This window comes from Camelus ferus, chromosome 17 (genome assembly GCF_009834535.1).
Source record: "Camelus ferus isolate YT-003-E chromosome 17, BCGSAC_Cfer_1.0, whole genome shotgun sequence".
In the NCBI taxonomy this organism is placed as follows: domain Eukaryota; kingdom Metazoa; phylum Chordata; class Mammalia; order Artiodactyla; family Camelidae; genus Camelus; species Camelus ferus.
The window spans coordinates 28,584,368-28,612,128 of NC_045712.1; the positions used below are offsets into that span (position 1 = coordinate 28,584,368).

General features: G+C 48.3%; 2 protein-coding genes across 2 annotated transcripts in view; both read right to left on the reverse strand.

Annotated features, from left to right (window-relative positions):
* Positions 1-2,445, reverse strand: part of C17H3orf20 (chromosome 17 C3orf20 homolog) — a 62,988-nt gene extending 60,543 nt beyond the window's left edge. The window contains exon 1 of the mRNA XM_032458718.1: positions 2,435-2,445. The gene's annotated coding sequence lies outside the window, so the exon portion shown is untranslated. The remainder of the gene's footprint in view (positions 1-2,434) is intronic.
* CCDC174 (coiled-coil domain containing 174) lies at positions 442-27,761 on the reverse strand. Its single transcript, XM_006180078.2, has 11 exons — positions 27,635-27,761; positions 25,369-25,473; positions 24,582-24,682; positions 18,648-18,706; positions 17,253-17,430; positions 13,463-13,558; positions 12,351-12,493; positions 11,807-11,901; positions 11,156-11,288; positions 9,288-9,440; positions 442-8,234 (listed from the first exon to the last, which is right to left on the reverse strand). Exons 1-11 carry the CDS (start codon positions 27,674-27,676, stop codon positions 7,936-7,938), a joined length of 1,404 nt encoding a protein of 467 aa, XP_006180140.1. The 5' UTR covers positions 27,677-27,761; the 3' UTR covers positions 442-7,935.

Genomic DNA, 27,761 nt, shown 5'->3' on the forward strand with positions numbered 1-27,761 from the left:
CGTGACGCTCCCACTGTCTGTCTATTATGAATAGCGCTGCTGTGAACACTCAGGTACAAGTTTTCGTGTGGACAGATGCTTACATTCTCTTGGGTTATACCCAGGAATGGAATCGCTGGGTCATGTGGTACCTGAACGTTTAACATTTTCAGGAACTGCCAGGCTGGTTTCCAAAGTGGCTGCACCACTTTATAGTTCTTTTTACAAACCACGGATGAGGTATAAGTCTCCCCACCTCCTCACTTGTTCCTGTCTCTTTGTTTCCCAGGGCCATCCCAGAGGGTGTGGCGCGGTGTCTCGCTGTGGGTTTGCTCTGCATTTCCCCAGTGACCAGTGATGCTGGGCATCTTCTCATGTTTACTGGCCAATTTATACCTTCCTTGGAGAAAAGTCTGTTCAGATCTAAAAGCTGTTTGTTTTTTAAAGAAATGTCATTTTAAATTAAATACAAAAATAACCTTTATTTATTATCATATATTCATCTCTTCGAAATTCAGCTACAGTTGACCGCGTGACTACATTCTATCCTGCGAGATGAAGGTGGAGCTGTTGGGTAGGGCCCTGGAAATGTTTTCAGAGGTGTCTGTCTTCACAGAGAGAACTTTTTTTCCTTACTCACTGCCCTTTTCTTTCTTCATGTCTAGAATGGATGAGATAGCTGTAGCTCGGCAGCCATCTGGAGCCATGAGGGTACAGTGAGGACGGAAGCCATGCATCAGAGGAGAGCAAGAGAGCCCGGCCTCCTGCTCCCATCGTGACGCCCCCACACCAGCACTTCAACACCTGCCTCCAAACTTGGGATGAGCCCCTAGTCCTTCTAGGCCATTTCATTCAGGCCTCTTTCCCTGCAGTCAAATGTGACTCCTGACAGCCAGCTGTGCTGGGACAACGCCTCTCCCTCCTTCCCACACGTCCAGCTTTCATTCTGACGGCCATGCATTCTTCCATCACTGAGACACGGGCCTTGCCCTCAAGTAGTCCAATATTTAACAGGCAGAAGAGACTTATAAAACTGATTTATGAAATTACCAGGGTCACACTACAGAAAAATGTACAAAGCCCATGAAAACTGAAGACAGAAGTCTAAAGGAAGCCGCACTGAAGTCTGTCAGAAAAGATGAGTATGAATTTGCCAGGCAGGTAAGGAGGAGAAGGCATTCTTGGCAAAAAGAACAGTATGTGCAGAGGAATGGAGACATTTAAAGCATGGCGGGTTCAGAGAGCCATGAAACCCATCAGTAAGGCTGGAGTTTGGGGGGTCTGTGGGAGAGGGAGCAGACAAAGACAGAAAAGGGGTCCAGAGCCAGATCGCGAAGGGCCTGTATGCTGTGCTGAAGAATCCGCGTTTGTCCTGTAACGATACACTCAACACGGGCGCCCAAATGTACTGTCTTTAAGTGCCGGTTGCGTGCCATGTGGTCTCATCTCTGCAAGTGGAGGGCAGGCACCACGTCGTCTTCTGCTCTTACAGTCTCCACGATGCGAAGTATGACGCTAAGTGAGCCGCCATGTGCCAGGAAATAAAAATATTTGTGGCATCAGAGTCCAGCAGACAGCTAAGAGACCCCCGCAGACGGCTGCAGACAAAGCTTCAATTAACAGTTCCCACAGAGAAGTGAGAAGATGGTGGGAGACGCTTACAAAGGCTATGGAAGAGGCCCATGGGCCCAGCGTCGTCATTCAGCGACTTGCTGCCTGTCCCCTCCAAGCGGGCTCGGGGCAGGACAGAGATGAGGGAGGGGCGCGCACGCACAGGCCACAGTGACAAGTCAGGAAGGGGCAGAAGGGGAGCCCAGAAGAGGCAGGTCACTGGCGGCTAAGAGCCCAGGCCGCACCACCTTGAGCCCAGCACTGTGGAGACTAAGCCCTGCCTCCCAGGACCGTGAGGACTAAGTGAGGTCATGGGCGTTCAGGGCTGGCACAATGCCTAGCACAGAGTTAAGTGTTCAATGAATGTGAAGTAGAGAAAGATAACTATTTGAAGTGGTTGAAGGAGGCTGCACAATGGCAAGGACAGAAACTGGTGCGGAAGCAGAAGCTGACTAGTGAACGAGGAGGGGCAGGAAGAGCGTTCCAGTTGACGGGAGCGGCACTCGTTCAGCCTGGAGGCTCTCAACAGCCTGGCACGTTTAGGGAACTGCGAGTAACTAGGGGACGCTCCAGGTTACGGGGAGAGGGGTTGTGTGGAAGGGGCGGCAGCGGTCTGCAGAGAGGAGCTGGTGTAAAAGGCTGAACCTGGACTTCATCTTACCCGTGACGGGAAACCACAGAAGGACGGCCAGCGAAGGCGGCACCTGTATTTCAGGGGCCGGCAGTGTGCTGGGAAGAGCCTGGGGTGTGTGGCTGTGGTGGGGGCTGACCAAGGTGGGAACTGCACCCACAGCTCTCTGATTTCTGCCTACAGTGAAAGAAACATTTCCAGCCCTTGGTGCACTTGGAAGAGCACTTCAGAAGGCCCAGAACCAGCCAAGCCGCAGGGGTGCCCAGCGGGGTGCAAGGAGAGCAGCGGTGAAAAACGGGAAAGCTCTGAACGGGCTTTGGAAAAACCAAGGAAGCTGAGGGGGAAATTCAGGCACAGATTTTAAAAAAGGGCATACTTCCGTCTCACACCGGCACTGATCCAAGAATACATTTTGGGGTAGAAGTTGTATCCATCCATTTACTTGAAAACAAAAGTAAACTTAGTTCTCTCAGGTTATCTGGTCCCGATTTTCTTTGCTGTTTTCTCTTGCTTCTGTCTCTCTCTGGTTTTAAGCAGAATGCTTCTGATGAGGACAGTGAGCATCCAGAGGAACCCGTGCGACTGCTACCCTGGGAGCAAGTGCAGCTGCCGGCGAGGACGGGCCGGAGAATGCGCTGCACCCGACGTGTGAAAGAGGTGGAGACAGGATTGGGAAGATTAACAGATGCCGTCCTCTCCATCACTGCGTAAGGAATGTTCTGGACACGCGTGAATGCTCTGAGCAGACAGCAGAAGGAAGGGCTGAGCTACAGAAAGAGGAGGACTGACGCAGGCAGAGCGGGGCGTGTGCGCGGGACCACGCTTAACCGCCTGCTGCCCGGGAAGCTGCACCCACGGCCGCCGCTCGTCCTCAGGGGGGATTCACTCAACCACCTGCATCCTCCACCAGGGGGATTCACTGTGGTGCCAAGGGTCCTTAAGATGAGTCTCCTGGTAAGACCCGTCGAGAGGCAAAAAAAGATCAACCCTTCAACCCAGTGATTTCAGTTCTGACAGTAACGCCCAAGGGAACGGTTTACAAAGGGGGAGGGAAGGTACTTGGATAAAGACAGTTAAACCCAACAGAACGATGCTTATAGCCACTTCACTCCTACTAGTGAAATAACACAGCCAGCCACCAACTGAGGGTGTTTAACAACGATGTAGATTAACTTGATGAACTATTAGGCAGCAAAAAATAAACTGAGCTCAGTCTTAGAAAAGATGTTAAACTGAGAAAGGAAACCACCAGTGGGTAGATCTACACTGATTACAGGTCCCATAAACACCGATGCAGATCATAACTGGAAGCAGAGATACAAAGCCTTTCCTTTTTAAGGTAAAGATAATATTTCCAGAAAGAAGACAATAAACATGGGCCCCCTGCAAAGACAGCAGCATGTCCTCAGACAGGCTTGTGACCAGGGGGCCTAGGCTGCAAGCAGGGTCCCTTCTTGTTTCCTGGTTTTCATGAACTTCCTGAAGCACCGGGACTGTCCACGCAGAGAGGAATGGGGTGGGAGTGAGGGGTCCAGAGCTCCACCCCCTGTTAAGAGCGGGGGCACTTACTTGCTGTTAACGGCCAAGCAGAAACAGGACACAGTGTACCCCCGAGAAAGGGCTTGCAACCAGGCGAAACTGCCAGCGAGCAGGCGAGCTTACAGTTGGTGAGAACCTGGCAGTCAGCAGGCCAGTGGGGAAAGACGCTGTACAAATGGAGGGTGGAAAAGTAGGAGTACTTTATGCTGGACAGACGGACGTCTACCAGGTCTGGGTATACAAACGGCCGAGGATTTACTGAGAAACCCGGTAGCAGAAGATCACACGAAGCCTGGGCGGCAGGTCTTCACTGAAACACCCTGCTTCATCTGCCTGTCCTGATTTCCCCGTTCTCCCAATCGTCTACACCATCCCACCATTCTCCCAACTCTGCCCCCACGAGGACTTCGAATGTTAAGCGGACGCCCACGGCCCACACCAGCAGAGGCCTCACCACCAATATGCCGCACGCGCAGGTGCGAGGACCAGGGGAGTTTCACTTTCTCTCAGTTTTCCGCAGGCCAACACACTCTTCTCAATCATCACCATCCTACCTTAGCCATGTAGTTTCCTGCAGGAACTGCTTGACATACAACTGACTTAGTTCAATTCACTGGCTGAAAAGAAATGAAGCACATATGGCGTGGCTTCTCTGCGCTGTACTAACTGTAAAGACCAGTACCCACCTCCATTCCAAGTTCTAAATTCTACTGCCTCACCTGTGTGTCACAACAAGCTTAGCTGAGAGCCATCCTGCAGGCTGCACTACGGCTTTAAGAGGAAATAAATTATCCCTCAAGTCTTTGGCAAATGCACAGCTAAACATAGCAGGAATCTCATGTATATGGATTTAAAGTTTCTTCTTTGGGAATTCTGCAAGCAAACAGAATGATTTATTTAGCCAATTCAAGCAAACTGTATCAAAACACACACAGGCCGCGAGAAAAGATTACAATGAAAACAAGTAATTCAAAGCAATTTCTGATCCAAAACACTTCGCTTAGCTCCACACGGCCTGAATGAGGTGTGGTCATGCTTTCTGACAGGAGATTTCAGCACTGCCGGCTCCCAAGTTCAACACAGCCACAGGAGTATTGTGACTGCTTCATGCAGCCTGGAAGAGGTCTGTTTGCCAATCCTTCAGTTACTAACGGGAGAGTTGTGTACAGACCACAAAGCATGTAAAAACAGGTCATTTGCAATTGTGCTGTGCACTCAGTACCACTAGATGTGTGTCTTTTGAGCATCTGAAACACAGTTAATATAATTTAATTTGACTTTAATTTGACTACATTTAAAACTTGATAATCAATCCAGTAAACTTTTCAACATGTTTTAAGTATGTCTGGAACAACGTAGGTATGTGAATCTACTTTTTCAAATGTATTATTTCATGAACTCTAAACACAGATCATGCATTCCTCGTGAAAATCTGGCATCTGAATTAAGACGCATCATAAGCGGGCTCACGGTGGATTTTGAAGACTTGATGTGAACAGAAATGTAAAACACCCCATCAGCACCTTCCGTTCACGGATTAAGTGTTGAAATACTTCAGATGCACTGGACTGACGTACAGCCGACCCTCGAACGGGGTCTAAACCGCATGGGTCCACCTGCAGGCGGACTTCTTCAACAGGGCCACAGCAGCCACGGCGGGCCGAGCGGTGGCTGTGGACCTGCAGACACAGTGGCTGAGTGTGGGATGGGAACGTCCACCGATTCCGGTGCCCACAGCAGGTCGTGGAACCAACCCCCACAGACACCAAGGGGTGCCCGCACAGCACAAAATTCACTTCATTCTTTAAGTGTGGATCCCAGACACTGAAAACGACACACAAAGCTTATACCCCATCTCTACCAGGCAGGGCTGTTCTACAGCGCTGGTCTGCAGTCTAAGGACTCCAGCGCCCTCTGCTGGACACACTCGTACAAAACGGCCCCGTGAGAAATGAACCACACTTAACACCTTAACTCTGGGTCAGAAACGGAAGAGGCAACAACCGGCCAGCAAAACACTCAACTAAACGCAAGCTGTTAAAGGGGGATTAGACGTACACTGATATGGTCTTTGAAATCCCAGAGAATCTGACGTAGTTCTATCAGTCAACAGTGACCACGAGCCCACACGCACTGACTGCTCTACTGCCCACCGTGGGTGCCCTGGGCAAGGACAAAGGCTACCGGGTGGCCCTTCTGTGGCTGCTGGCTCCCGTACTCAAGGGCTTAACGCTGCCTGCAGTCTTCCTGTCCCTTCTCCACAATCCGCCTCTCATGTCCTGCTCTACCTTATAAATACACCCTTTCCCATTTTTCCCATATTTGTCTACTGTTTTCCTTTTTTTCTATTTTTCCTTGTGATTCTAGGATATCTAGTAATTCTACGTTTTCCTTTTAGTGCAAGTTTTCTTTTTGTCTCTTCCCCTTTTGTCCCACAAGCTGTTTCAACTGGTTTTAGTTCTACGTTTAGGTCTGTGCTCCATTCTGAGGTGGTCCTGCATGTGGTGTTAGGTACGCATTCAGGTCCACTCTTCCGTGTGCAGTCAGCTGTCCCAGAACCACCTGCTGAAGACTGCTGTTTCCCCACTGGGTGCTCCCGGCCTCACTGTCAGAAGCGAACTGACCACAGATACAAGGGTTTCTCTCTGGACCCTCAACTGTTTCACTGATTTGTTTTCCCTCATACCACAGTTTTGATTCCTGTCGCTTTGCATTAAGTCTTGAAATCAGGAAGTGCGAGTTCTCCAACTGTTGTTTTTTTAACTTTGTTTTGGATACTCTGAGTCCCCTGCAGTTCTGTATGTGCTTTAGGGCCATCCTGTCAATTTCTGCAAAAAGGGCAGGTGGGTCAGTTGCGTTTTCACGTATCTTTGTTAGAGGAGGTATGTGCCTCACGAGGCTGACAGAATGAACGTTAGTAAGTCTGGCAACTTTGCCCATGATCTGGATTTTAGAGGTTAAGTTTGCAAAAATTTGGGATTTTTGTCTCATCTAAGACTGCTTGACACTAGAATAAAAGGCAGAGCGGAGGGCGCTGGAGAAAGCACAAGCCCGCAGCAAACAAGCACCTCAGAGGCTGCGTGTGGGGCCTGACGCGCCACTGAGACCCCGCGAGGCCAGCCACCGAGCCTCCCTGCACTCCAGCTTGTAGTCCATAATGAGAACGGGGCTCCCGTCAACCTTGCGTGCCACGGGCTCCTGCTGGCACAGGGAGGGCTCACTGCCCAGGGAGGTGGCTGCAGGAGCCCCGCGGGCCTGGCCGCCAACTCCTACTGCTTGTCTGCCGCTGTGAAGAGGACTCGGAGGTGCGACGGGTCGAGGACGGGCATGGGATCCAGGCACAGGAAGTCCTTCTGGAGCCCTGCTCACCTACTTGTTGCTAGTAAAGACAAAGGGGCCCAGCTGCCCCTCACTCCAGCCCAAGTCCACCCCAACCAGGCTTGTGAGGTGACTCAGCTCCCAGGAGAGACGACAGCCCAGACTGGGAGCGGAGCTGAGAAACCAGCCCCGACAGCTAAGGAGCACCTGGCTCCCTGCCCAGGCCCGGGAGCCTCCACGTGTGCCCCGGTCACTCAGTCTGCACTGACGGAGCACTTGCTGTGCGCGGTGTGACAATCACCACTCAGGAAGGGGTGGCAATAAAAGCAATGGCTTCGGTGTCTTCCTTCTGGATTATGAAGTTCTCCTCCCTGGTCGTCCTCATCATTTCAAATGTCACTGCTTCATACTCCACAGCTCAGGGAGCTCCCGGAGACCGGATCACTCTGCCTCCCACACAAGTGTCCCCCAACGTGCCAGGCAAAATTCCTCCTGCAGACGTTCCATCAAGTGAGCTGCAAGCTGGCAGTGGCAAGAGGGAAGGAGGGGGGCCCTTAACTCTGGGTAAGTTGTGGGAGGGGGATGAAGCAGAGTGCCTCTACTCCATCCCAGTGCAAATGGCAACTCCAGATGATCAGGGCTCCACGCCATTTAGAAAGAAATCAACAGCCAGGCGGCCACAGAGTTCTCATAGCACTATTCACTTTCCTCCTTGCTGACAAATCCAAGCAAAAGTCTGGGTCTTCAGGGAAAGGACAAGAAAGGAAATTACAATTCAGGTCCTAAAGTTATTCTCTGAGCTGTGGGAGGAGGAGTCACCATCAACAGTACAAACCCAAGACACAATGTTCTTCAGTTCATGTCACTTGTTTATAATATGATATCATATCATCCAGAGTTTCAAAAGTGACAGTCGAGGCTGGCGGTGGGCCGCCGGGGGCAGGAGCCGACGGTGGATGGGAAGAGCCAGGGTCATGGCTCTGGCTGGAGGGCTGTCCGGGGCCACTCTGTGCAGATGCGGGTCTGCTCCACGTCTGGCTACTCAAAGAACCAGTTCTCTTTTGACCCACAAAGTAATCCGATGGCGGGGCAAACTCAGGGTCTCTCTCAGCCCGGAGATCTGACTGTCTCTTCGACCAGTACCCAAAGGAAAATTCTAGTAAAAATGAGAGAGTATTATTAGAACTGATTATTGAATCACGTGAATGTTTACTGTCATGACTTCTCAATTACTGTATATATTTCTTAAAAGCCACCTTCAATTCTCTGGAGAACAAGGATGGCAATCACAAAACTGTAACACGAGGTATAAGCAATGCCTACAAAAGTGTAAGGAACCAGGCTAAGGAAAAGGAGTGAGTGCTTCCAGAAGAGGACCGGTCCGAGGAAGGCTCCATGGAGAAAGAGGGCTGGCGCGCCCTGGAGACACTGCCAAGAAAGCACTAACATCACATCTGAGACAGAAATACTAAAAAGTCAAGCACTCTAATCACTTGCCTGACGTGATGCTGTAAGTCCTTCACAGCAAAACACATGTTTTATCTTTGACGGAGTTTTAGAAGCCACAAAAGGCACCTGTCCAAATGTGTTTTGGGGCTTCCCTCTATCCCCTACAGTGGCCCTAACCACAGGCACCCACCCACCTGCACATCCTCTATCTCAGTCGTGGGTCTCACCAGGCCCAAGGATACGAGCTACGCACCACTGAAATCATCTTTTTCAGAGAGGCACAAACCACACTCTTCTCCCAAAGACAGGCTGCTCGAGGCACCACGGTGTATTTACAGAAAAAATTTATAGGAAACTGCATAACCAAATGGGACCACACGTGAATGCAGGTTAATACACTGGAACGCAGACTGTTTTCAACTGAACGTAAAAGAGACTGTTGAAAACACAGAACACGTTAAAATACCAAGCCTTCAAAGATTTTAAAAAGCGGTCCCTGAGAAACAGCACCCTAAAGCTGTAAAACCACATGGGGGCAGCATGAACTTCAGAAACCTTCCCCCAGGTGCCTCTTAAAAAGACATCCTTCAGAGGTGATCTGGTCGTTTTTAATCACCTTTCTAGTGCCCCTGTTTACAAACAGCCAGTGCCTGGGTATCGAGAAGAAACAAGTTCAAGGATCTGGAGAATTCCTTACGCTTCAAAGGACCAGTAAGACTCACCAGAATCACACTCTCATCAGGAGAACCGTTGCCCTTACCTTTCCCTCTGTCCCACTCCCGGACGTGTGGCACCCCAGGCCTGGTGTCCCTCCTCTCCTGAACGATGACTTCCACTTTGCTACTCGAGGCAGCTGGACGAGGAGCTGGCAGGACCTCTGGTACTGGTGGCAAAGGCCCAATAACATCTCCATCTATTTTTGGTAAGGGAATAAGACTTTATTGTAATAAAACTTTAAACTACTTTAAAAATTAAATATAATATGCTAACCCTGAGAGTAAAAGTACTAACGTATTTACTGAGCACTGATCACGTCCCAGGCAGTGGGCTAAGTACTTTGTATACAATAGCTCATTTAACTATAACAACCCTAATAAACGCACGACTGGTATTCCCATTTTACAGATGAGGAAAATCAATCTCAGAAATGCTACATAGGTGGAGGTGACAAGAGCCAGGACTTAAACCCAGGCTGGATGGATTTCAAAGTCTCTGTGTTTCCCACTACGCCCCACTGCTCCCCCTGAGCAACACCTGAAGGACCAGAAATCCCCCAATCACTCAACTAAAGTTAAGAGTCTCGGATAAAGCAAGGGGGCTTAGGGTGATGAAGAGCTGGAGCCTGGCGACCGGCTGCAGGCTACTCAACTTTGGCCATGTTTTAAAAGAAAAGGGATTTTTAAAAAACGCTGTGGTGGCACCTCCCATCTGTAGAAACGACAGATGTTCAGGAATAAAGTGAAAACAGAGGAACAACATGCAGAGTTTAATCTGTCACAGCATTCGCACAAAGCTGAATGGACGATGTTCCGACTCCTAAGTGCTTCTGATCTCCTTTCAAAGCTGAAGCGTGTTCAGAATTGGAAAGTGGCGCACGGCTTAGCACAGGCTTCCGTGAGAGCTGGCGGGGCCCCCTACGCCCCTGTCACCCACACTCCCTGCTTCCTCCCGGACTAGAATGCCCCCCCATTTCAGCTGGATATGTGGCACCTTGCTTGAGAGGCCACTTCCCAGCCTGCCCTGCGGCTGGGGGTGGCCCGTGGACTGCTTTCTGGCCATTGGGATGTAAACACGTAGGTTGAGTGTGACTTCCAACTCACACTCCTATAAAGGAAGTTGGCTCCCCCAACGCCCTCTCTTCCCCGGGGCTGGATCATGAACACGTGCTGGGGAGCAAGTGACTGCACGTGAGAGCAGCCCTCCAGGGACCGGCAGCAGCAGTAAGACAGGAGGGAGCCGGGAAGCAGGTGGCCGTCCGCAGCAGAGCTGCTACATGCCCTGGAAACCCACCTCCTCTCAAGTGTTAAGCTAGGGAAGCAGACGCCCATCTTGTTTGAGCCAGTCTATGCATTCTCTCTGTTCAGGCCACTTAGCCCAGACTAGCATCATTCACACAGTGAGCGAGTCCGAGCACAGCACTTAACAGTGTTCCCAAGTGTTTTAACAGTCCTCTGGTAAGCTGTCTGCATCCAGCTTTGTAAATTCTTTATTTTATTGTCTGACTTTGTGATGCATTTCTTCTTTAAAATAATTTATAATAGCCAACAAAAAACTACAGCCATAGCAAAAGAAGACAGGCCTAGGACATGTATATGCACTATGAAACTTCACCTCACCATACCTTTTAGTATTTTAAGTACTCCACCCCCAAGCAGGCCTCAGTTACTACGCCGTGCTGCTCACGGAGGGACACGCTGTACTGTTAACACCCTCGTCTGCAGCCTGAAACAGTCTCTGGAGTGTTTCCACACCACTTTGGTTAAAGAAACTGCTCCCGGCAGTATCTCCAAGACGCACTGTTTGCTAAGAGGACGGGACGGCTGACTTCCATAGCCCGTCCTATTACCGGGACACCAGCGCAACGAAAATGTTTCCCTTTGAGGTTCTGAAACATGAGCCACGATATACCTCTGTTTTCTTCCTCTGCTCCGTCTTCTTTTGATTTTTTCATCTTTTTTTGTCGGAGTTTGGCAAGTCTTGCTTCTAACATGGCCTTTCTCTTTTCCTTTATGTTTTCTCGTTTTGTTCTCTGATCTGTTGTCTGAACAGAACAAAAAATTAGCAAACTATTTGCTCGAAGTCCTATTCACAATATTTCTGTTTAACAGGATGAAATAATTTTATTCTAAAAATAGACTAATGGATTTTCAAGCCACTTCTAAGAAGCCATCTCTGAGACGCATGAAGCCCACACACACGAGCCCCATGATGATTTGTGAAGTGCAGTAGGAGCTCACAGAGTGTCCTGGAAGGCTTAACATTCAAGGAAACCAACCAACACCTCAATCCATTTCATCATTTTCTATTTTGTTACTCAGGCCACTCCAAAAGTGAGGTATCTTAAGCCAAATTTAAAACATCAAAGTTACACAGGTTACTTCTAAACAACTATAAAGTCCAAAACACCAAAATAATACAGCAGTTACCTTTAAGGAACCTGTAATCACATTCTGAATAGCAATGCAAATATCTAACTTTCTGACCAGACTTTCCTGCAGTATGGTCCAACAAGAGCCCAACTGCTCAAACCTTAACGTCAACTCCGAGTTTCATTTGTACCTGTTCACGCAGCATTTCTAAAGTTTTCATTTGCTTGTTTCTCAACTCTTTATCTTGGGCGAAGGCAAAATATCCAACACCGAGTTGCCGGGCCTCTGAAACAAGTCAAAATTATCCAGAAGATTAGATTTTCCTGATTAGTGAATTAGACCTGGGCCAAATCCCACCAAAGCAAAAATGAACACAATGATATCTGGCATCTGGCACAATTTTTTTTTTTTTAATGTAGCTTAAAAAAGAAGTTAGACATATTTTCATCCTGTTTGCCAAGGGATAAATGTAAATATTCATCAACTTTTCGGTCATGGGCTGTCCCCACTTCTCTTAGGGAGCAAACATTTGAGTAAACAGACCCTCTGTTAGGAAGCTACTCCCAGTATGAGTATTTTTCAGGCTACAGAGTGAACAAAGGGGATATTTTCAATCCTAAAAGTAGAATCTTTTTCTTCTCCCTAAGAGCTGCTGCTTTATGAATACTTCCCTTAATGCTCACCATTCGTTCAAGATTTTTAAAATGATTTAAAAAGCTGCTGGAAGACTCTACCATTTTCGCGAACGTCTTCGTAGTGTACGGGCCCCACAGGCCTCCTCAGGGCCTCCCTCTCTTCTTCCTCCCATTGCTGGCGCTGCAGTTCTTTTCTCATATCTTCAGACAGTAAGGTTTTTTCATTGGCAGGACTAACAAAACTAGGAAAACAGAGCAAAAAACATCTTAGGTAAGAGCTGGGACAAGCAACGCTTCAGTTCAGGCAGTGGGATCGTGGATGAGTGAGTGACTCCAGTGATGAAGACAACAGTTCCTCAGGCAAGTTTCTGCCCACGATGCTGCAGGGACATGGCAACACTGCACCCACCTTCTTTATCAGGCAGCTGACTTGCTGCATTAGCACAATGGAACCTCACCTCAGCCCTCAGACGAATCACTCTCCTTTCCATCCCACTCCTGGGCTGATGGAGGGAGGCAGCCCAGGCAGGGAGGAGGAACTCCGGGCCCCCTCTGGATGGCCCCCCGTGCAGTGCGGAGGAAGCTGCGTGACGCTGTGGCCTGGGCAGTGCCTCGTGTCCTGCTGGATGGCTCAGGGCTTCTGCACGACCGTCCCTGGGCCCAGACAAGGTGGACCTTCCCCCGACACTCTCCACACAAGAGCTGCCCTTGGTGAGAACTTTATTCCCTGGGATGTTTTAGCAAGTTACCTCTTAGGTGTGACTTGGATCCCACAGAGAAAACTTCAGCTTGCAAGCCCTTACTTCAAAATGCAAAGCTGTATAAAGAGAAGTTAATAAGCTAGCCACTCCCCGCCCCAACTCACTGTGGGCTAACCCAGGGCAAGTCCTTAAACACTGTCCTCCCAGTGGTCTGGCTGCTGGTTTGGTCTGGGCTCTCTGCTACTCTGCAGGCAGACACCCCTCCAAGTAAGCAGACACGGCTCTCGCTCATCCCTCCTAGGAGCTGCACAAGTCTGCACGGTCGAGCGTTTGGGTTGCTGCCTGAGTGCGGACTACATGTGTCTTGTATGCTAACCACGAAAAAGTGCCCCCAAAAGTGTTCTTATACAAAGATCTCCTTACCAAAGATAATAAAGACAGTCTTGCCCACAAAACAATCCCCATGTCTGCAATCAAACCCGGGCAAAGCTTTGCACATGACATACTTACAGCCTCCCCTGAAGATTTTTATCCATCTCCAGCAGGTCTGGCAAATCCTTTCTCATACAGCGTCGGGACCGCCCTAAAGAATCCACATAATCCACCCTGAAATAAAAGCGGAAAGGTGTGAAGAAGGCCTTGAACATGACACACGGTTCCCTAAGCGGGGCAGCTGGTGCTCAGTGAAGAAATCAACGTTAGGTCTCACTACCAAGAAAACCCTCAACCTGAGAGACCACCACCGAGAAAGGCTGACACACAACAAGCTCCGCGTGCCCTTTATTAAACCTTAGCTTTAGGAACTGTGGGACGTGATCGATCACATGCACCTCTGATTTCAGAGATAAATGCCCCACCCAGACCACAGACCCTCACTGCGGCACCTCAGGGCTTACTCTAGCCTGGTTTAAACAATTCCACACATTCCATCAGCATCACAGTAAGTTTGTAACAGATTCTCAGGTTGCTCATTTCCTCAGTCTTCCTAAATGACTTTTTATTCTTTCCTTTATTTCCTCAAATTGGTACAATTCTTCCCAATGCATTAAACATTTCTTAACGTAAGCACTTGGGGGACTCTTTATAGGAGGAAGCCAAGCAACCCATGTTCTGTGCCACAAGGGCAGCTCACCAGCGGGCCGGGCTGCTACCTGCCACCCTTAGCTCTTCCCCTCATCTTTGCCCAAAGGAGGCAGCAGACAGGGAGGCCAGGCAGCCAGGAAGGCCGATGAAATACTCTGACTCCCACAACAGGAAGTAAGGGCAGGTCTTCATGGAAAGCATTTCACGTGCATTATGATACAGCAGAGTTTTACGGTTTTTAATTACAGGCAGGGACTCTCCCGTAGCCTTTAGCGGGGGGCTGAAAGCTCAGAAGGGCCAGCACTGCTGCTGCACCAGCTCGAGGCCGGAGTCCCAGGCACGTGGCTTTGCTTTCGTTAGTCTGTCCCCTCCTCTCACACACACCGACTCCCACGTCGGCCCATGATTTAAAAACTAAACGTTTGGGAATCCGTAACTACAGTCCTAAAGCTGATTACCACAAGAAACACAGCCCCAACTGTAGAAAGCAACTTCTTTCTACCTCTTCCTTTTTTAAAAAAATCCTTCAATGAATGGAGAACAAAAACCAACTAGCCAGATGGTGTGAGTATTTTTTTGTGGAAAGCGTTTCCACCACCTGGAACTTAACTACCAAAAGGATTTTACAAGCAGTTACAATTCTGGGACTTAATTTAAACACACACACAAAGAAGTGCCAGAGCTGCTTGCAGTGTGTCTTCCTTCACCTTACGGTGGCATGTGACACCTTCAACTGCCCTCCAAACCCTTCCAGTCACTAACAAATTGGTTGTAATCATACAGGCATTAATAAGAGAGGGAAAAAGACATTAAACCTTTCACAGGAGATGAGATTTCTGCTCTGAAAAGCAGTCACAGGCTATTCTGTTTCGGGAGAAGGCCCCCAAAACGTAGGGATCCCATCAAAAGAGGACGGCAGCACAGGAGCCCCACCCGCTGCGAGCACCCAGCAACCGCCGGGCAAGGCTCTGGGAGACAACTGCTCGGCCCACTCGGGGGCTCAGTCACGCCCTCTTCCCAAGTCAAGGCTCCCCAACAACAGCAGGCAGGAAATGACGTGCCGAAAATTTGCCTCAATCTTTTTCTGGTAATGAGGCCGATTTTGTGTCAACAATAGATAAAAGTTCAGACCCAGAGGAGCAGGACATACGTTTATGTGCCACCAGAGTCCAGTTGAGGAGAAACCACTGAGACAGAGCGATGAAGAGAAAGCGGATGGAAGGGGCCAGGGCGCACATGTCCCCTGCTGGTTGCTGCTCAAGCACCGGCCCGTCGCCCACCCCAACGGCAGGTGCTTCAGGAGGGGTGAGAAGCCCCTGGCAGCATGAGATGGCCAACACGCTCAGCAGGGGACCCCTCTCTTCACTCACCAATGACTCCTGCCCGCAGGGCCAATGCTGACAAAGTCCGGAGCATCCCTGACACACCCCACCATGGGCACATCTGAGCCCAAGTCCTGAGCATCCCTGACACACCTCCCACCACGGTCACACCTGAGCCCGAGTCCTGAGCATCCCTGACACACTCCCCGCCACGGGCACACCTCAGCCTGAGTCCTGAGCATCCCTGACACACTCCCCGCCACGGGCACACCTCAGCCTGAGTCCTGAGCATCCCTGACACACCTTCCACCACGGGCACACCTCAGCCTGAGTCCTGAGCATCCCTGACACACCTCCCACCACGGTCACACCTGAGCCCGAGTCCTGAGCATCCCTGACACACTCCCCGCCACGGGCACACCTCAGCCCGAGTCCTGAGCATCCCTGACACACTCCCCGCCACGGGCACACCTCAGCCCGAGTCCTGAGCATCCCTGACACACTCCCCGCCACGGGCACACCTCAGCCCGAGTCCTGAGCATCCCTGACACACTCCCCGCCACAGGCACACCTCAGCCCGAGTTCTGAGCATCCCTGACACACTCCCCGCCACGGGCACACCTCAGCCTGAGTCCTGAGCATCCCTGACACACCTTCCACCACGGGCACACCTCAGCCTGAGTCCTGAGCATCCCTGACACACCTCCCACCACGGTCACACCTGAGCCCGAGTCCTGAGCATCCCTGACACACTCCCCGCCACGGGCACACCTCAGCCCGAGTCCTGAGCATCCCTGACACACTCCCCGCCACGGGCACACCTCAGCCCGAGTCCTGAGCATCCCTGACACACTCCCCGCCACGGGCACACCTCAGCCCGAGTCCTGAGCATCCCTGACACACTCCCCGCCACGGGCACACCTCAGCCTGAGTCCTGAGCATCCCTGACACACCCCCCACCACAGGCGCACCTCAGCCCTGAGGGAGGTGGTGGCTAGGCACTGGCAGGAGGGGGAAGGCAGGGATGCCCAGGACACCAGCTGAGCGGCTCCAGGTAATTTCAAGCCCTTCTGAACAAGTTTCTAAACAACGTCTTAGGTGGAGAAAGTCATAATAGAATTTTCATTCTGGTCTCTGCGTACGGAAAAGATTAGTTTAGTTTTCCTGTGGTTCACCTACATGTGGGCAAAATTCAGGATAAATTCAATAATAAAAATTTACAAAGTGTCTGCTTATATGCCACAGACAGCAATTTCCTGGGGAGCCCAGGACACTCTTACTTCCTGAAGGGCGTTTCAGACAAACATACTGGGAAGCAGGCCTTGCCAGCCCTGTTTCACAGGTGAGGAAACTGAGCCTTAGAGACGCTAGGAGCTCGAAGGCGACTCCACCACCAGTGAGAGGCGGAGCCAGCGCTGTGCAGTCGGGGGCTGGGGTGCCCAGCCCGCACTGCCAGAGCACATCACAGCCAGAGCAGGGCTCAGTGGGCCGGCTCCGCCAGCCTCTTCTCGCTGGAAACAGAGCTCATGCTCCTGCTTGATGACTCTCCACGAGGTTAGAGTAAGGGCCTGGGGAAGGCAGCAGCTCGGGGAACAGAGGAGCAGTCTTCCGCCTGAACAGCTCCCGCACATCAGTGAAACAGGAGTGTCGGCGCCTCCGTGCCTGGCACAGTGCCTGGGACACGGCAGGAGGAGGCGGGTCTTAATCTGTAATTACTTTTTCATTGGAGCTACTGCTTCTACTTCTATCAATCCGACTTAAAGTGGTGTGTCAAAGGATAGAAAACTGAGAAGGAATAAAGAGACATGGCTTGATAACAACGGAACAACATCACTCCAAGAAGTAAACCCAAGTCTGATGATGTTAACATGACCAAATGGCAGAAGATCACCAACCATTCCTCACTGGAGTCCTGGGGAGGAGGGATATCCTTTTCAGAAAGGATTTCTTCATCATCGTCTCTTTCTCCTGTCTTTCTAGAATCTCTACTGGCACCAATCGCTTCCATTTCTTTGTGTTTGTCTATGATCTTCTGTGTGAAATCCACAAGGTACATATCCTCCACTTCTTCATCTAGGACAGAAAAATCAATTTTCAGACTCTTGACATCAAAGAAGCAGCTACACATGGAAGTGATACGACGCCACATCCATCACCGGGCGGCTCCGGCACCCGGGACAGCTCAGCAGCGGGTGCACCCACCTGCCTGTCGGCTTGCACAGAGCAAAAGCCACCTCGGGACGGCAGGGGGGCTGCAGAAAGGCCGCTGGCCACATGTGCCGCATAAAAATCTTCATGAAGCCTCAAGTTTTCTGCTGCCTCGTCAGCACGCTATCTGAGTGAGCAGTACTGTCTCAGGTCGTGACTCTGACATGACAAGACCGTCTGATTCAAGAGACCCATTCGGGCAGTCACGTAACACAGACACAGAGCCGGCGTCTCACGTCCTCAGACCCGGGCAACAAACCTTTGTGGCGTGAGCAATCCACCACCCTCATCATGTGAGCCGTGCCCCGGAGCCCCCATAACACTGCTGCAGGACGGCAGGTGTTTAAGGGTCGTAACAGAGGCAAAGCGGGTATCTGAGTTCTTTTCAAGCCATGGACACCACTTCCAAGCGGGGCACGGCGCCCCATCTGCAGGGCACACAGAGATGTGTAAAACGCGGCCTGCCCTGGGGGGGCTCATGATCTGCTTGAACTAAGATACACAGTTGAAGTTAAGTAACAATCCATGACTTTAAGTTAACCCAGGACAGCTGATGTACATCAAGTTTCACTACACTGGAGTTCAGCTCAAAGGAGCAGGAACCAGGTTCCCGACACTGGGGGCGGGTGCTACCCCACTGTCCAGTGCAGAGGAACGGAGGCTCCAGAACGTAATCTGCCCCAGCAGCTGGTCACACACACGTGCTAGGAGGTAGACCTGCTGGTGTGGACAGCTGTTTGTAACCACGGCCTATTTAGACCTTGTTCCCTAACCCTGTTCTGCTCTGTGACATTTTCTCCACTGCTGACGCCCACCCTGGAGCCCCGCCGACAGTAGAGGCAAGAAATTCCACCTATAGCGCACCGGCTCATCCCTTCTCACACCTAACACAGGGCTCAGCTCCCACGGGGCAATCGAAAAGTTACTGCTGACTTTCCTGTCTCAGTGCGGGCACGGAAAGTAATCGATATTATTTGTTTAATTTCTCACTATTCTTACAATTATTCTGACAAGTGATAAACTATCAAAGAGCTGTACAAGTAACAGAAAATAAAGACATATAAATAAACAATGGTATTTACCGATAAAGTCTCCTTCAGTCATTTTTTCGTATAATTTGGCTTTTTCTTCCAATTTCTCCCTAGGAGAGAAAAAACACAAGTATTAGAGGCGATCTTACCACCACCACGCCTGCTCCCTGCTGCAGCCGGCCAGGGGCAGCCGTGGAGGCATCCCTGGAGCGGCCCACCCCGCCCTGAGGGCCAACCACATGTAAGCTCCGGCACAGCGGGGCCCTCATTTCTCTAACTTTGACTGTACCCAGGGCCTAAAACAGTACCTGGTGCACCAGGTGCCCCATCAGTATCTGATGAATGAATAAATGAACGAAGTAAGATTCCAGCTTAATTCAAGTGCCAAACACCTGAAATTAAATGCCAAAAAAAAAGAGACAGATGCCTCAACAAAAACATTTTCTATTTGCAACGTTCCAGACGAATCACCAAATTCCGCACAAACTCTGCATGGTGCTGCTCTTAGACGAGGGCCCCTGGTCTCCCATGGCTTACTAGGCTTCACTAAAGGAGCTACAGACCAGCTTCTGAGACGTCTGGTAAAAAATACGACGTCTGTTCTATACAGAGCATAAATAATTTATTCATGAGAAATAGCTAATATAAAACAAACCTCAACTCTGGTATTTCAACACAGCAGCCTCCCTGCTCGTGTTAATTCTGCTGACATTCATTGTTTAGTGGGTAAGACAGCTGACAATCCTTTTATTGCAGAAATACTGAATGACAATAAAGAGCCCCAAAGAGGACATCTGAGCTTTGCTATGAAGGATCACAAGTGATCATAATGGAAAATTTCATTTCTAACGGTGTCCTGAGGTGATAAAGCCCGTCGGTCACCCGGCTGCGTACTCTGGAACAAGTCACTTAGCCTCTCTTACACCTCAACTCCCACATCACAGAGGAGGAGGAAGACAGCGCTGCCTCTCAGGGCTGCAGTGAGGACACACGTCGGGCAAGCCATCAGTTACGTCCTCTCTGCCTCGTCAGAAAGGCTCTCCTTCACTTCCCACATTCGTTCACAAGCACGGGCTGCATGCCTCCGCTGGCCCAGGCGCACAGGACACAGTCGCAGCTCTCATGGGGCTGACGTTCTTGAGGGGGAGAAAGATGACACGTAAAGCAGTAAGACTCCACACGGCGAGAAGAGCTGTGGCGGAAGGAAACAAAAGCGAGCTTCCCCGGTGGAGGCCCTGTGTCAAGCAGACGGAGAGCCCCGTGGACCAGCTCAGTCACATCCACTTCTAGGACGTCAAGTCACTCTGTTCCTGAGGGGGCTAAATGTAACAAGCGGTCTCATCATAGACTCTTACTGTCTTAGTAAAAACAAACTTCAAAAAGTTAGGAAAACAAAACACACTGTCAGGACAGAGTAAGTGGGCAGGTCACTAGACAGGGCAGTCAGGGGAAACCTCTGTAAAGGGACGTCTGAGCCGAGGCTTGCACAGCCAAAGTCAACCGCGGGAGGACCTGGGGGAGACAGCCAGCCAGACGGAGGGAAGGGGAAGCGGGAGTGAGCCCCACGTCCAAGGAGGGACCAGCACGGGGGGCTGTGAGCAAAGGAGAGCACCGTACAAAACAGACACAGGCAGCGACGAGGGTGCAAGAGAGAGGGGGAGAAGCCCGGGTGCAGCAGAACACGAGCACCTGGCAGGAAGAGGCTTCAGATGAGCAATGGAGATCAAGGAAGATGTCAGAGAAACGGCCACCGGATTTAATAGACGAGGAAGTCACGGGTGACAGTGGAGCACAATTTCTTCTGTTAGAACTGAAGGTGGAACTCAGAGGGCGAGACTGTGGGGCACTTATATGGCATCAAACATGTGCCAGACACTAAGTATCTCCTTTAATCACTAACCACCTCACTTCACAGAGAAGGAAAGAGTCTCCATGGATAAGTAACTTGCCTAAGGCCTCACCTCCTCACAGAGTTGCCTCTGCCTGTTCTTCGCTCGGGCCAGAAGCAGAAGTCCTGCACATCACGGACAGACTTGACTCCCCACAGGAACAGTGAAAGGATGACGTAGAAAGATACCGAATGGAAAAATCCCAGCGAGTGCCAAGGAAAAGTCTGTCACACAGAGGAAATAAAAAGAGCTTACGCCCAAGGCTAATGGCACAATCAACGGTAACAAGCTGACCGCTTTCCCTCTAAGACCAGGAGCAAGGCAAGGGCGCCTCACTCTTGCCACTCTTATCCAACGCAGTGCTGGAAGCTGGAAGTCTCAGTCAGAGCAGTTAGGCAAGAAAAAGAAAGAAAAGGCATCCGAATCCAAAAGGAAGAAGCAAAACTGTCACTGTTTGCAGATGACATAATACTACATACAGAAACTCCCAGACTCCACAAAAAAAACTGTTGGAACTAATAAATGAACTCAGTAAAGCTGCAGGATACAAAAACCAATATACAAGGACCTGTTGTGTTTCTATACACTAATAATGAACTTTCAGAAAGGAAAAATAAGAAAACAATCCCAATTTACAGTTGCATCAAGATGAATTACAAACACTCAGGAATAAAAGTAACAAAGAAGGTGCAAGAGCTGTACACTGAAAACTGAAAGGCACCGAAGAAAGAAACTGAAGGCAACACAAGTAAGTGGGGACGTATTTACTTTCTGCTCCTGGATTAGAAGGATCAATACTCTTAAAACGTCCACACCACCCAAAGCAACCTACAGATTCAAGGCAATCCCTGTTAAAATTCCAATGGCCATTCTTCACAGAAACAGAACGAACGATCCTAAAATCTGTGTGGAACCACAAATGATCCCCAGAGAGCCAAAGCAATCTTGGGAAAGAACAAAGCTGAGGGCATCACACGCTCTCATTCCAGACTGTATTACAACGTCACAGTAATCGAAGCAGTATGGTACTGCCATGAAAACAGACAAAAAGATCAACAGAATCAACACTAATGCAAAAGAAAATATGCACCCTCAGGTTCACTGCAGCATTACAGAATAGAGAGCCTGGAAACAAACACACACATATGGTCTTGTGCAAAGACAGTCCCTTCAGGAGTGTTGGGAAAATAAACTGGAGGGCCACATGCAAAAGAATGAAACTGGACCACTATCTGACACAGAAACTAACTCAAAATGGATTAATAACTTGAACATAAGATCCAAAACCATAAAACTCCTAGAAGAAAACAGACAACGAGCTCCCTGACGTTGGTTGTGGCAACGTTTTGTTTTGTTTGGATTTGACACCAAAAGCAAAGGCAACAAAAGTCAAAATAAACAAGAGGGACCAATCAAACTAAAAAGCTTCTGCAGAGCAAAGGAAATCATCAACAAAATAAAAAGGCAACCACTGGATGGAAGAAAACATTTGTAAATTATCTGACAAGGGCTTAATATCCAAAATCAATAAAGAACTTTCAACTCAACAGCAAAAACCCCAAACAATTCAATTTAAAAAATGGACCTGAAGAGACATTTTTCAAAGACATACAGATGGCCAACTGGCATACGGAAAGGTGTTCAACATTACTAATCGCAAAGGAAATGCAAATCAAAACCACAATGATATCACCTCACATCTGTTAGAATGGCTACTATCAAAAAGAGAAGAAATAACGGGTGTTGGCCGGTGAGGATGTGGAGAAAAGGGAAGCCCCGTGCACTGCTGGTAGGAATGTAAACTGGAGCAGCCACTATGGAAAAAGAGAATGCAGAATCCTTAAAAAAAATTTTTTAAAAATGGAACTGCCATATGATCCAGCAATTCTACTTCTGGGTATTTATTCGAAGAAAATGAAAACACTAATTCAAAAAGAAACACGCACCGCCATGTTAACTGCAGCATTATTTACAACAGCCAAGATATGGACACAATCTCCGTGTCCACTGACGGATGAATGAATTAAAAAAAGTGAATATATATACACAACGGAATTCTACTCAGCCATAAAAAAGAAGGAAATCTTGCCATTTGCAACAACGTGGATGGATCTTAATGCTAAGTGAAATAAGCCAGACAGAGAAAGACAAACACCGTATGATCACAGTTATATGTGGAATCTAAAGACAAGTTCACAGCTCCAGAGAACAGAATGGTGGTTGCCAGAGGCGGGGAGTGTGGGGGTGGGTGACACGGGTGAAGGGGGTAAAAAGGTACAAACTTCCAGTTCTAAAATAAATAAGCCTTGAGGGTGTAACGTACAGCATGGGACTATAGTTAACAACACTGTACCGCACATCTGAAATTTGTTCAGAGAGTAGATCTCTAAAATTCTTGTCACGAGAACATAATTTGTAACTGTGCGGTGATGCGTGTTAAGTAGATTTACTGCGATCGTTTCACAACATGTACAACCACCGAGTCGTGATGTCACGCACCTGGAAAGAATACAGCATTTCAATTATAGCTCAATAAAATACATATATATGAAATGTTAAAGTTATGGCATCTTTCCACAAAACTGTAATTCTGAGATTAATATCCAATGGTGAGAAAGATACCTCAAAAATGAACATGCTTTTAAGTAAAGTCTCTTGTCAGAGGTCAAACACCAAATCCCCCAAATGAGCCAAATCCTGCCCTTTATTTTCAGACCCAAAAGAGCTGAGAAGCCTGCGCACCACTGTTTTCAGCTGCCAAGCTGCTGTTACGCAACGGCTCCAAAAGCCCATGCGGCAGTCACACAGACAGCAAAACTTGGGGTTCTGAGTCAGGGCGACGCTGCAAAGGAGGAGGAGCTCTTCCTTACACAAGAGTGACAGCTGGTAAACGGAGTGGAAACCAGTAAAGACAGAAGGACGGGAAGCTCACAGCCGCGAAACCATCAAGGTGATAACTGACAAGCAGCAAGACTTGTCAGTGGTGACAAAACCGTCGCACGAAAGTATCCTGGCGAAAGTGACACTCACCCAGTTGGCTTCCCTCCTCAGACACTATTCATCACAGCCGAGGGAGAGCAGCTTCACCGCAAAAACCTAGCAGACCTACCTCACCCGGCGGGTCAAACTTAAATCACCACCAGTCACTCAAACTGACATTACGAGCCTCCGACATGACTCAGTGGGAAGGACACGTCATCGCCTACAAAGTATTCTTACCAAAAACACTTGGGGGGGACTCTAATCAGATCTGGGACACTGCGGAAACAACTGGCGGGGACTCTTCAAAACCGCCACCGGCGTGACAGACAACAAACAGGCAAGGGGACTGTTCCAGATTTAAGAAGACTAAAGAGACATGACAACTGAACATGACGTGTTATCTTTGAATCTTGGATTTGATGTTTTAAAAAACCGTAAAGGACACAACTGTACTAGGGTAACTGGTGAAATCTGAATGTTGGCCACACGCCTGGTCCACCATACGGACCACTACTGCTTCACCAGTGTTAACTTCCTTGGGTGTGACAGCAGTACTGTGGTCATGCAGGACCATGTCCTTGTTCTCAGAAGAGACTTGCTGAAATATTTACAGGTAAAGCGTCATGAGGTTTCACAACGTTTCTCCACACACAGGGGAGGGGGAGGAAGAAAGTAAATTTTGAAAGATGTTAATGGGTGAACTTAGGCGAAGGTAACAGAATATTCACTGTACTCTTCTTTCAAGTATTCTGTCCATGTGGAGTTTTTCGTTAGGGGAAAAATTCAGTTCCTAAGTGCTGATGTCACACCACCAGTAGCCCCGGAACAACCCCCATGGGGACACGTCTCAAACGCTTGCTGATAATCTCAGTGCCTCATGGGGGCCCAAAGTGGAACTGTTCCATCTTTTAAATTGAGGCTATGTCTTATCTTCTTATAAAACTATAAACATATCTGCAAATTGTATTATTTTCTGAGTATATTTTCTATTTAAGGAGTATTTGGCTAGAAGGATGATAAAAATCAAAACTGTAAATCAAAAGGAGTGAACGCCGAGCCTCCCACTCGGCCTGCGTAGCCTCACAGGCACCGCGCTCGGCGGGCTGGGCTTTACCTTGCTCTGTCTAACACCTTCTGCTCCTCAACCTTCTGTTCGGCATCCCTCTCAGCTCGGTTAGAGACTCCTGCATTCCGTTTGCTCCAGATACTTGGTTTCTGGAGAATAATTTGGAAAGACAAAACAGAATCATCAAATGACTGCAAATCTCAACTTGTACATCAGAAGGGAGAAAAAGAGATAATTAGACCTTAAGAATCAATGGAAGTAAGTAGACTTCTGACAGCCAGCCTGTGTCCTGCAAACAGACGGGAGGTGGCAAAGCTGGAGCTGGAAAAATGCCCTAAACTACATAAAGAATTTCTTCATATAATTGCAGTTACTTCTCTTTTATCTCTTGAAAGATTACAACCTAACTCAAGACTCTAACGAAAATACATGTATTTTAGAGATTTACTAATACAAGTAACAGACACTGTTACCTGTAAAATTGGGGAAACCTCCACAACTCTTAAAGACCTGGATATTTTCTGCTGTATTTTCTCATCATCTAATTGTTTATCTCTGTTTGGATTTATACCACCTGCATAACTAGATAATCTTCCACGACAACGGAAACAACCACTGGTTAACAGCATGTACTACTTCAAAAGAAATGCTAAAGAATTAGTGTTACAATGAGCATTTAAATCTTATTTCTATTTTAATATTTAAAACATTTCATGCAGATTTTCAAATACAAGACAGGAATTTATAGGTTGCAGATACCATGGATATTTTCATAAAACCTAAGTGCAGTATAATAATGTTTCAGAATCAATGGATAGTTAGATCTTACTTTTACCTTATTAGTTGTTTTTGGTTTCCCCAAAACTCCAGAATCTTTTAGAAGTTTTTCTTGTTTGAATTCTTCTTGTTTTCGGAAGAGTTCAGCCTTAAGGTCTACCAACTAGAATAAAACCAATAAGCAATCAAAAACATTAAATTAACTCTACTGAGTGACTCGATTTCTAAGTTTTTATAATTCTCAAAGCAAGATTTCAAGTCCCTATAAATGGACAAAAATGTATATAAAATTAATGTTTAAATGTAGAATCCAGTACAAAATAAAACCAAGTCATACCTCATTCCAGCTCTGTTGGAAATGTATTTCTACCTTAAGTGTCAACACTCAAAGGCTTTCCTCTTGTCAAGGGGAGAGTGATACAGCAAAGTAAATGAAGTCTGCATCTTTCAGACTCAGACTCAGCCAAGATTATTAAGCACCTCCTCTCTGACTGGCCGTGTACTTGGCTTTTTCATGTATAGTTTCATTTAAGCCTCACAACAACTTATTATTTCTACAGGGAAACATCTTTGTTCAGCAACAATCCAAGCAGCAGTTACGTGCCTGACACTTAACACTGAAGAGCAGCACACAAACATGAATCAGACGTACTCCTGGCCTCAAAGAGCCTACAATCTAATGAGAAAGGTAACTTACAACACAGGTCAGATGTAATAAAGGACTTTAAAAGTGGGAGAAAGCAGCATAAAAGTTCAGATAAAGGAATCTTTTCAGCATGATCACAGATGGTTTTGAAATGAGCCTTAAAAGACAGGCAAGATTTCAACAATTAGAAATAAATATGGGCTAAGTGAATATTGTTTCAGCATGTTTTGGAAATTGCAAGTTTAGCTGAACAACAGTGTTCAAGATCACGGAAGGCCAGGACAAAGAAAATGGGAGTTGATGAACACTCCCTGAGCCCTCAGCTGTATCTGTGTACTCTGCAAAAAACGGTATAATGACAGTTTCTTTTCTAAGGATTCAAGTACAGCTGCTTTTACAGACACAGGCATTTGTAAATCAGATACTAATAAAACCCAGTATCACACACCAACTTTTAAGGGAAATCAAAATGAGTGAGTTCAGCGATTTCTGTTTTGCAAGAAATCAGTTTAAAAGCTTGGCACGGATTTTAACAATGCCAAGAGCAGTTTCATCCCATGACCTATGACTCCAAATTTCTTTTTCAAAATTTAAAACTTAAGGTTTTTCTTCTAAACCTTCTGGACTGCACCAATTTTCTAGCCACACATTTTCCAATTCTTTAACTACTTTTGAATTTTAAAAGATACTCAGAAAATTAACTTCCAAGTGCCATTTATATGATGATTATTGTTAATTTTAACCTGTCAGGAAAGGACAACTTGAATTTTACAGCTTTTTGGTTCCCAATCCTCCAACATAATAAGTAGTACCAATTTTCAGTATTAGACGAGGAAAGGGGTTCAAATGTTGGGATACTGAGATGTTTTCCTTCTCATCCCTTACAGCCTAACACTCTGCAGTAAATCCAAGATTAAATCAAAGATTAGGCACTTTGCTCTGATATGTGGAAAAGACAAGAGCTTTTGAGTCAGCCAGACTGAGTGAGCCCAGTTCTACCAGGAATAATTCTGTATGTAAGCTGGGGAAAGCCACTTCACTTTCTGAGTCTCAGGTTCACCATCTACAAAACGAGGGTATTACTAGCACCCACCCCCTAAAGCAGTTGGGAGGATTCAGTAAGATAACGCATAGAAACCGCTACACAAATAAGCTCTCAGAGCAGGTTTTCTTCCTGGAACTAACTTAACAAAACGGCTTACAGCCTGTTAGCCCTTACAGCTCCCAGGTAGCGCACGTTATGGGTGTATTAACAACTGTTTATTTAGTTCCCGGTCGGGGACGCTGGGCACTCTCGGATCCTGGGGAATAAGTCACACCCTCTAATCTTCCAGGGGGACCTGAGAACAGGTCCAGAGAACAGGAAGGGGAGTATGTCCGCACAGCGAGCACTGACGAGGATTCCACTCCCCTACCCCCGCCGCCCTGCGACATTTCTAACCCTAAAAGACACCAGGTTCAGGCCCGTGTCTGGCGGGGGAAGCCTGGTCCGGGTGCAAGGCGGAGGGGAGAAGCCAAGTTCAGGGTTCCGTGAGGAAGAAAGCTGCCCCGGGCCCCCGTCTGACGAGAAACGCCCGGCCCGGGGTCCCCGAGTGAAGAAACAAGCTAAGTCGAGATTCTTGTCCAGTGGAGGTGGGGAGAACGTGGAGCCCGTAGCATCATCTATACCCGTACTCACCGAGGAGGCCGTGACGTCCAAAGGCTTTTTCCTCCGGTCCATGGTCGCGTCAGAGTGTCCCGGCCCAGAGCGAGCACTTCACGGACCCCGGCAGGCCTCATATACCTACTTCCGGCGCAACCGGAAG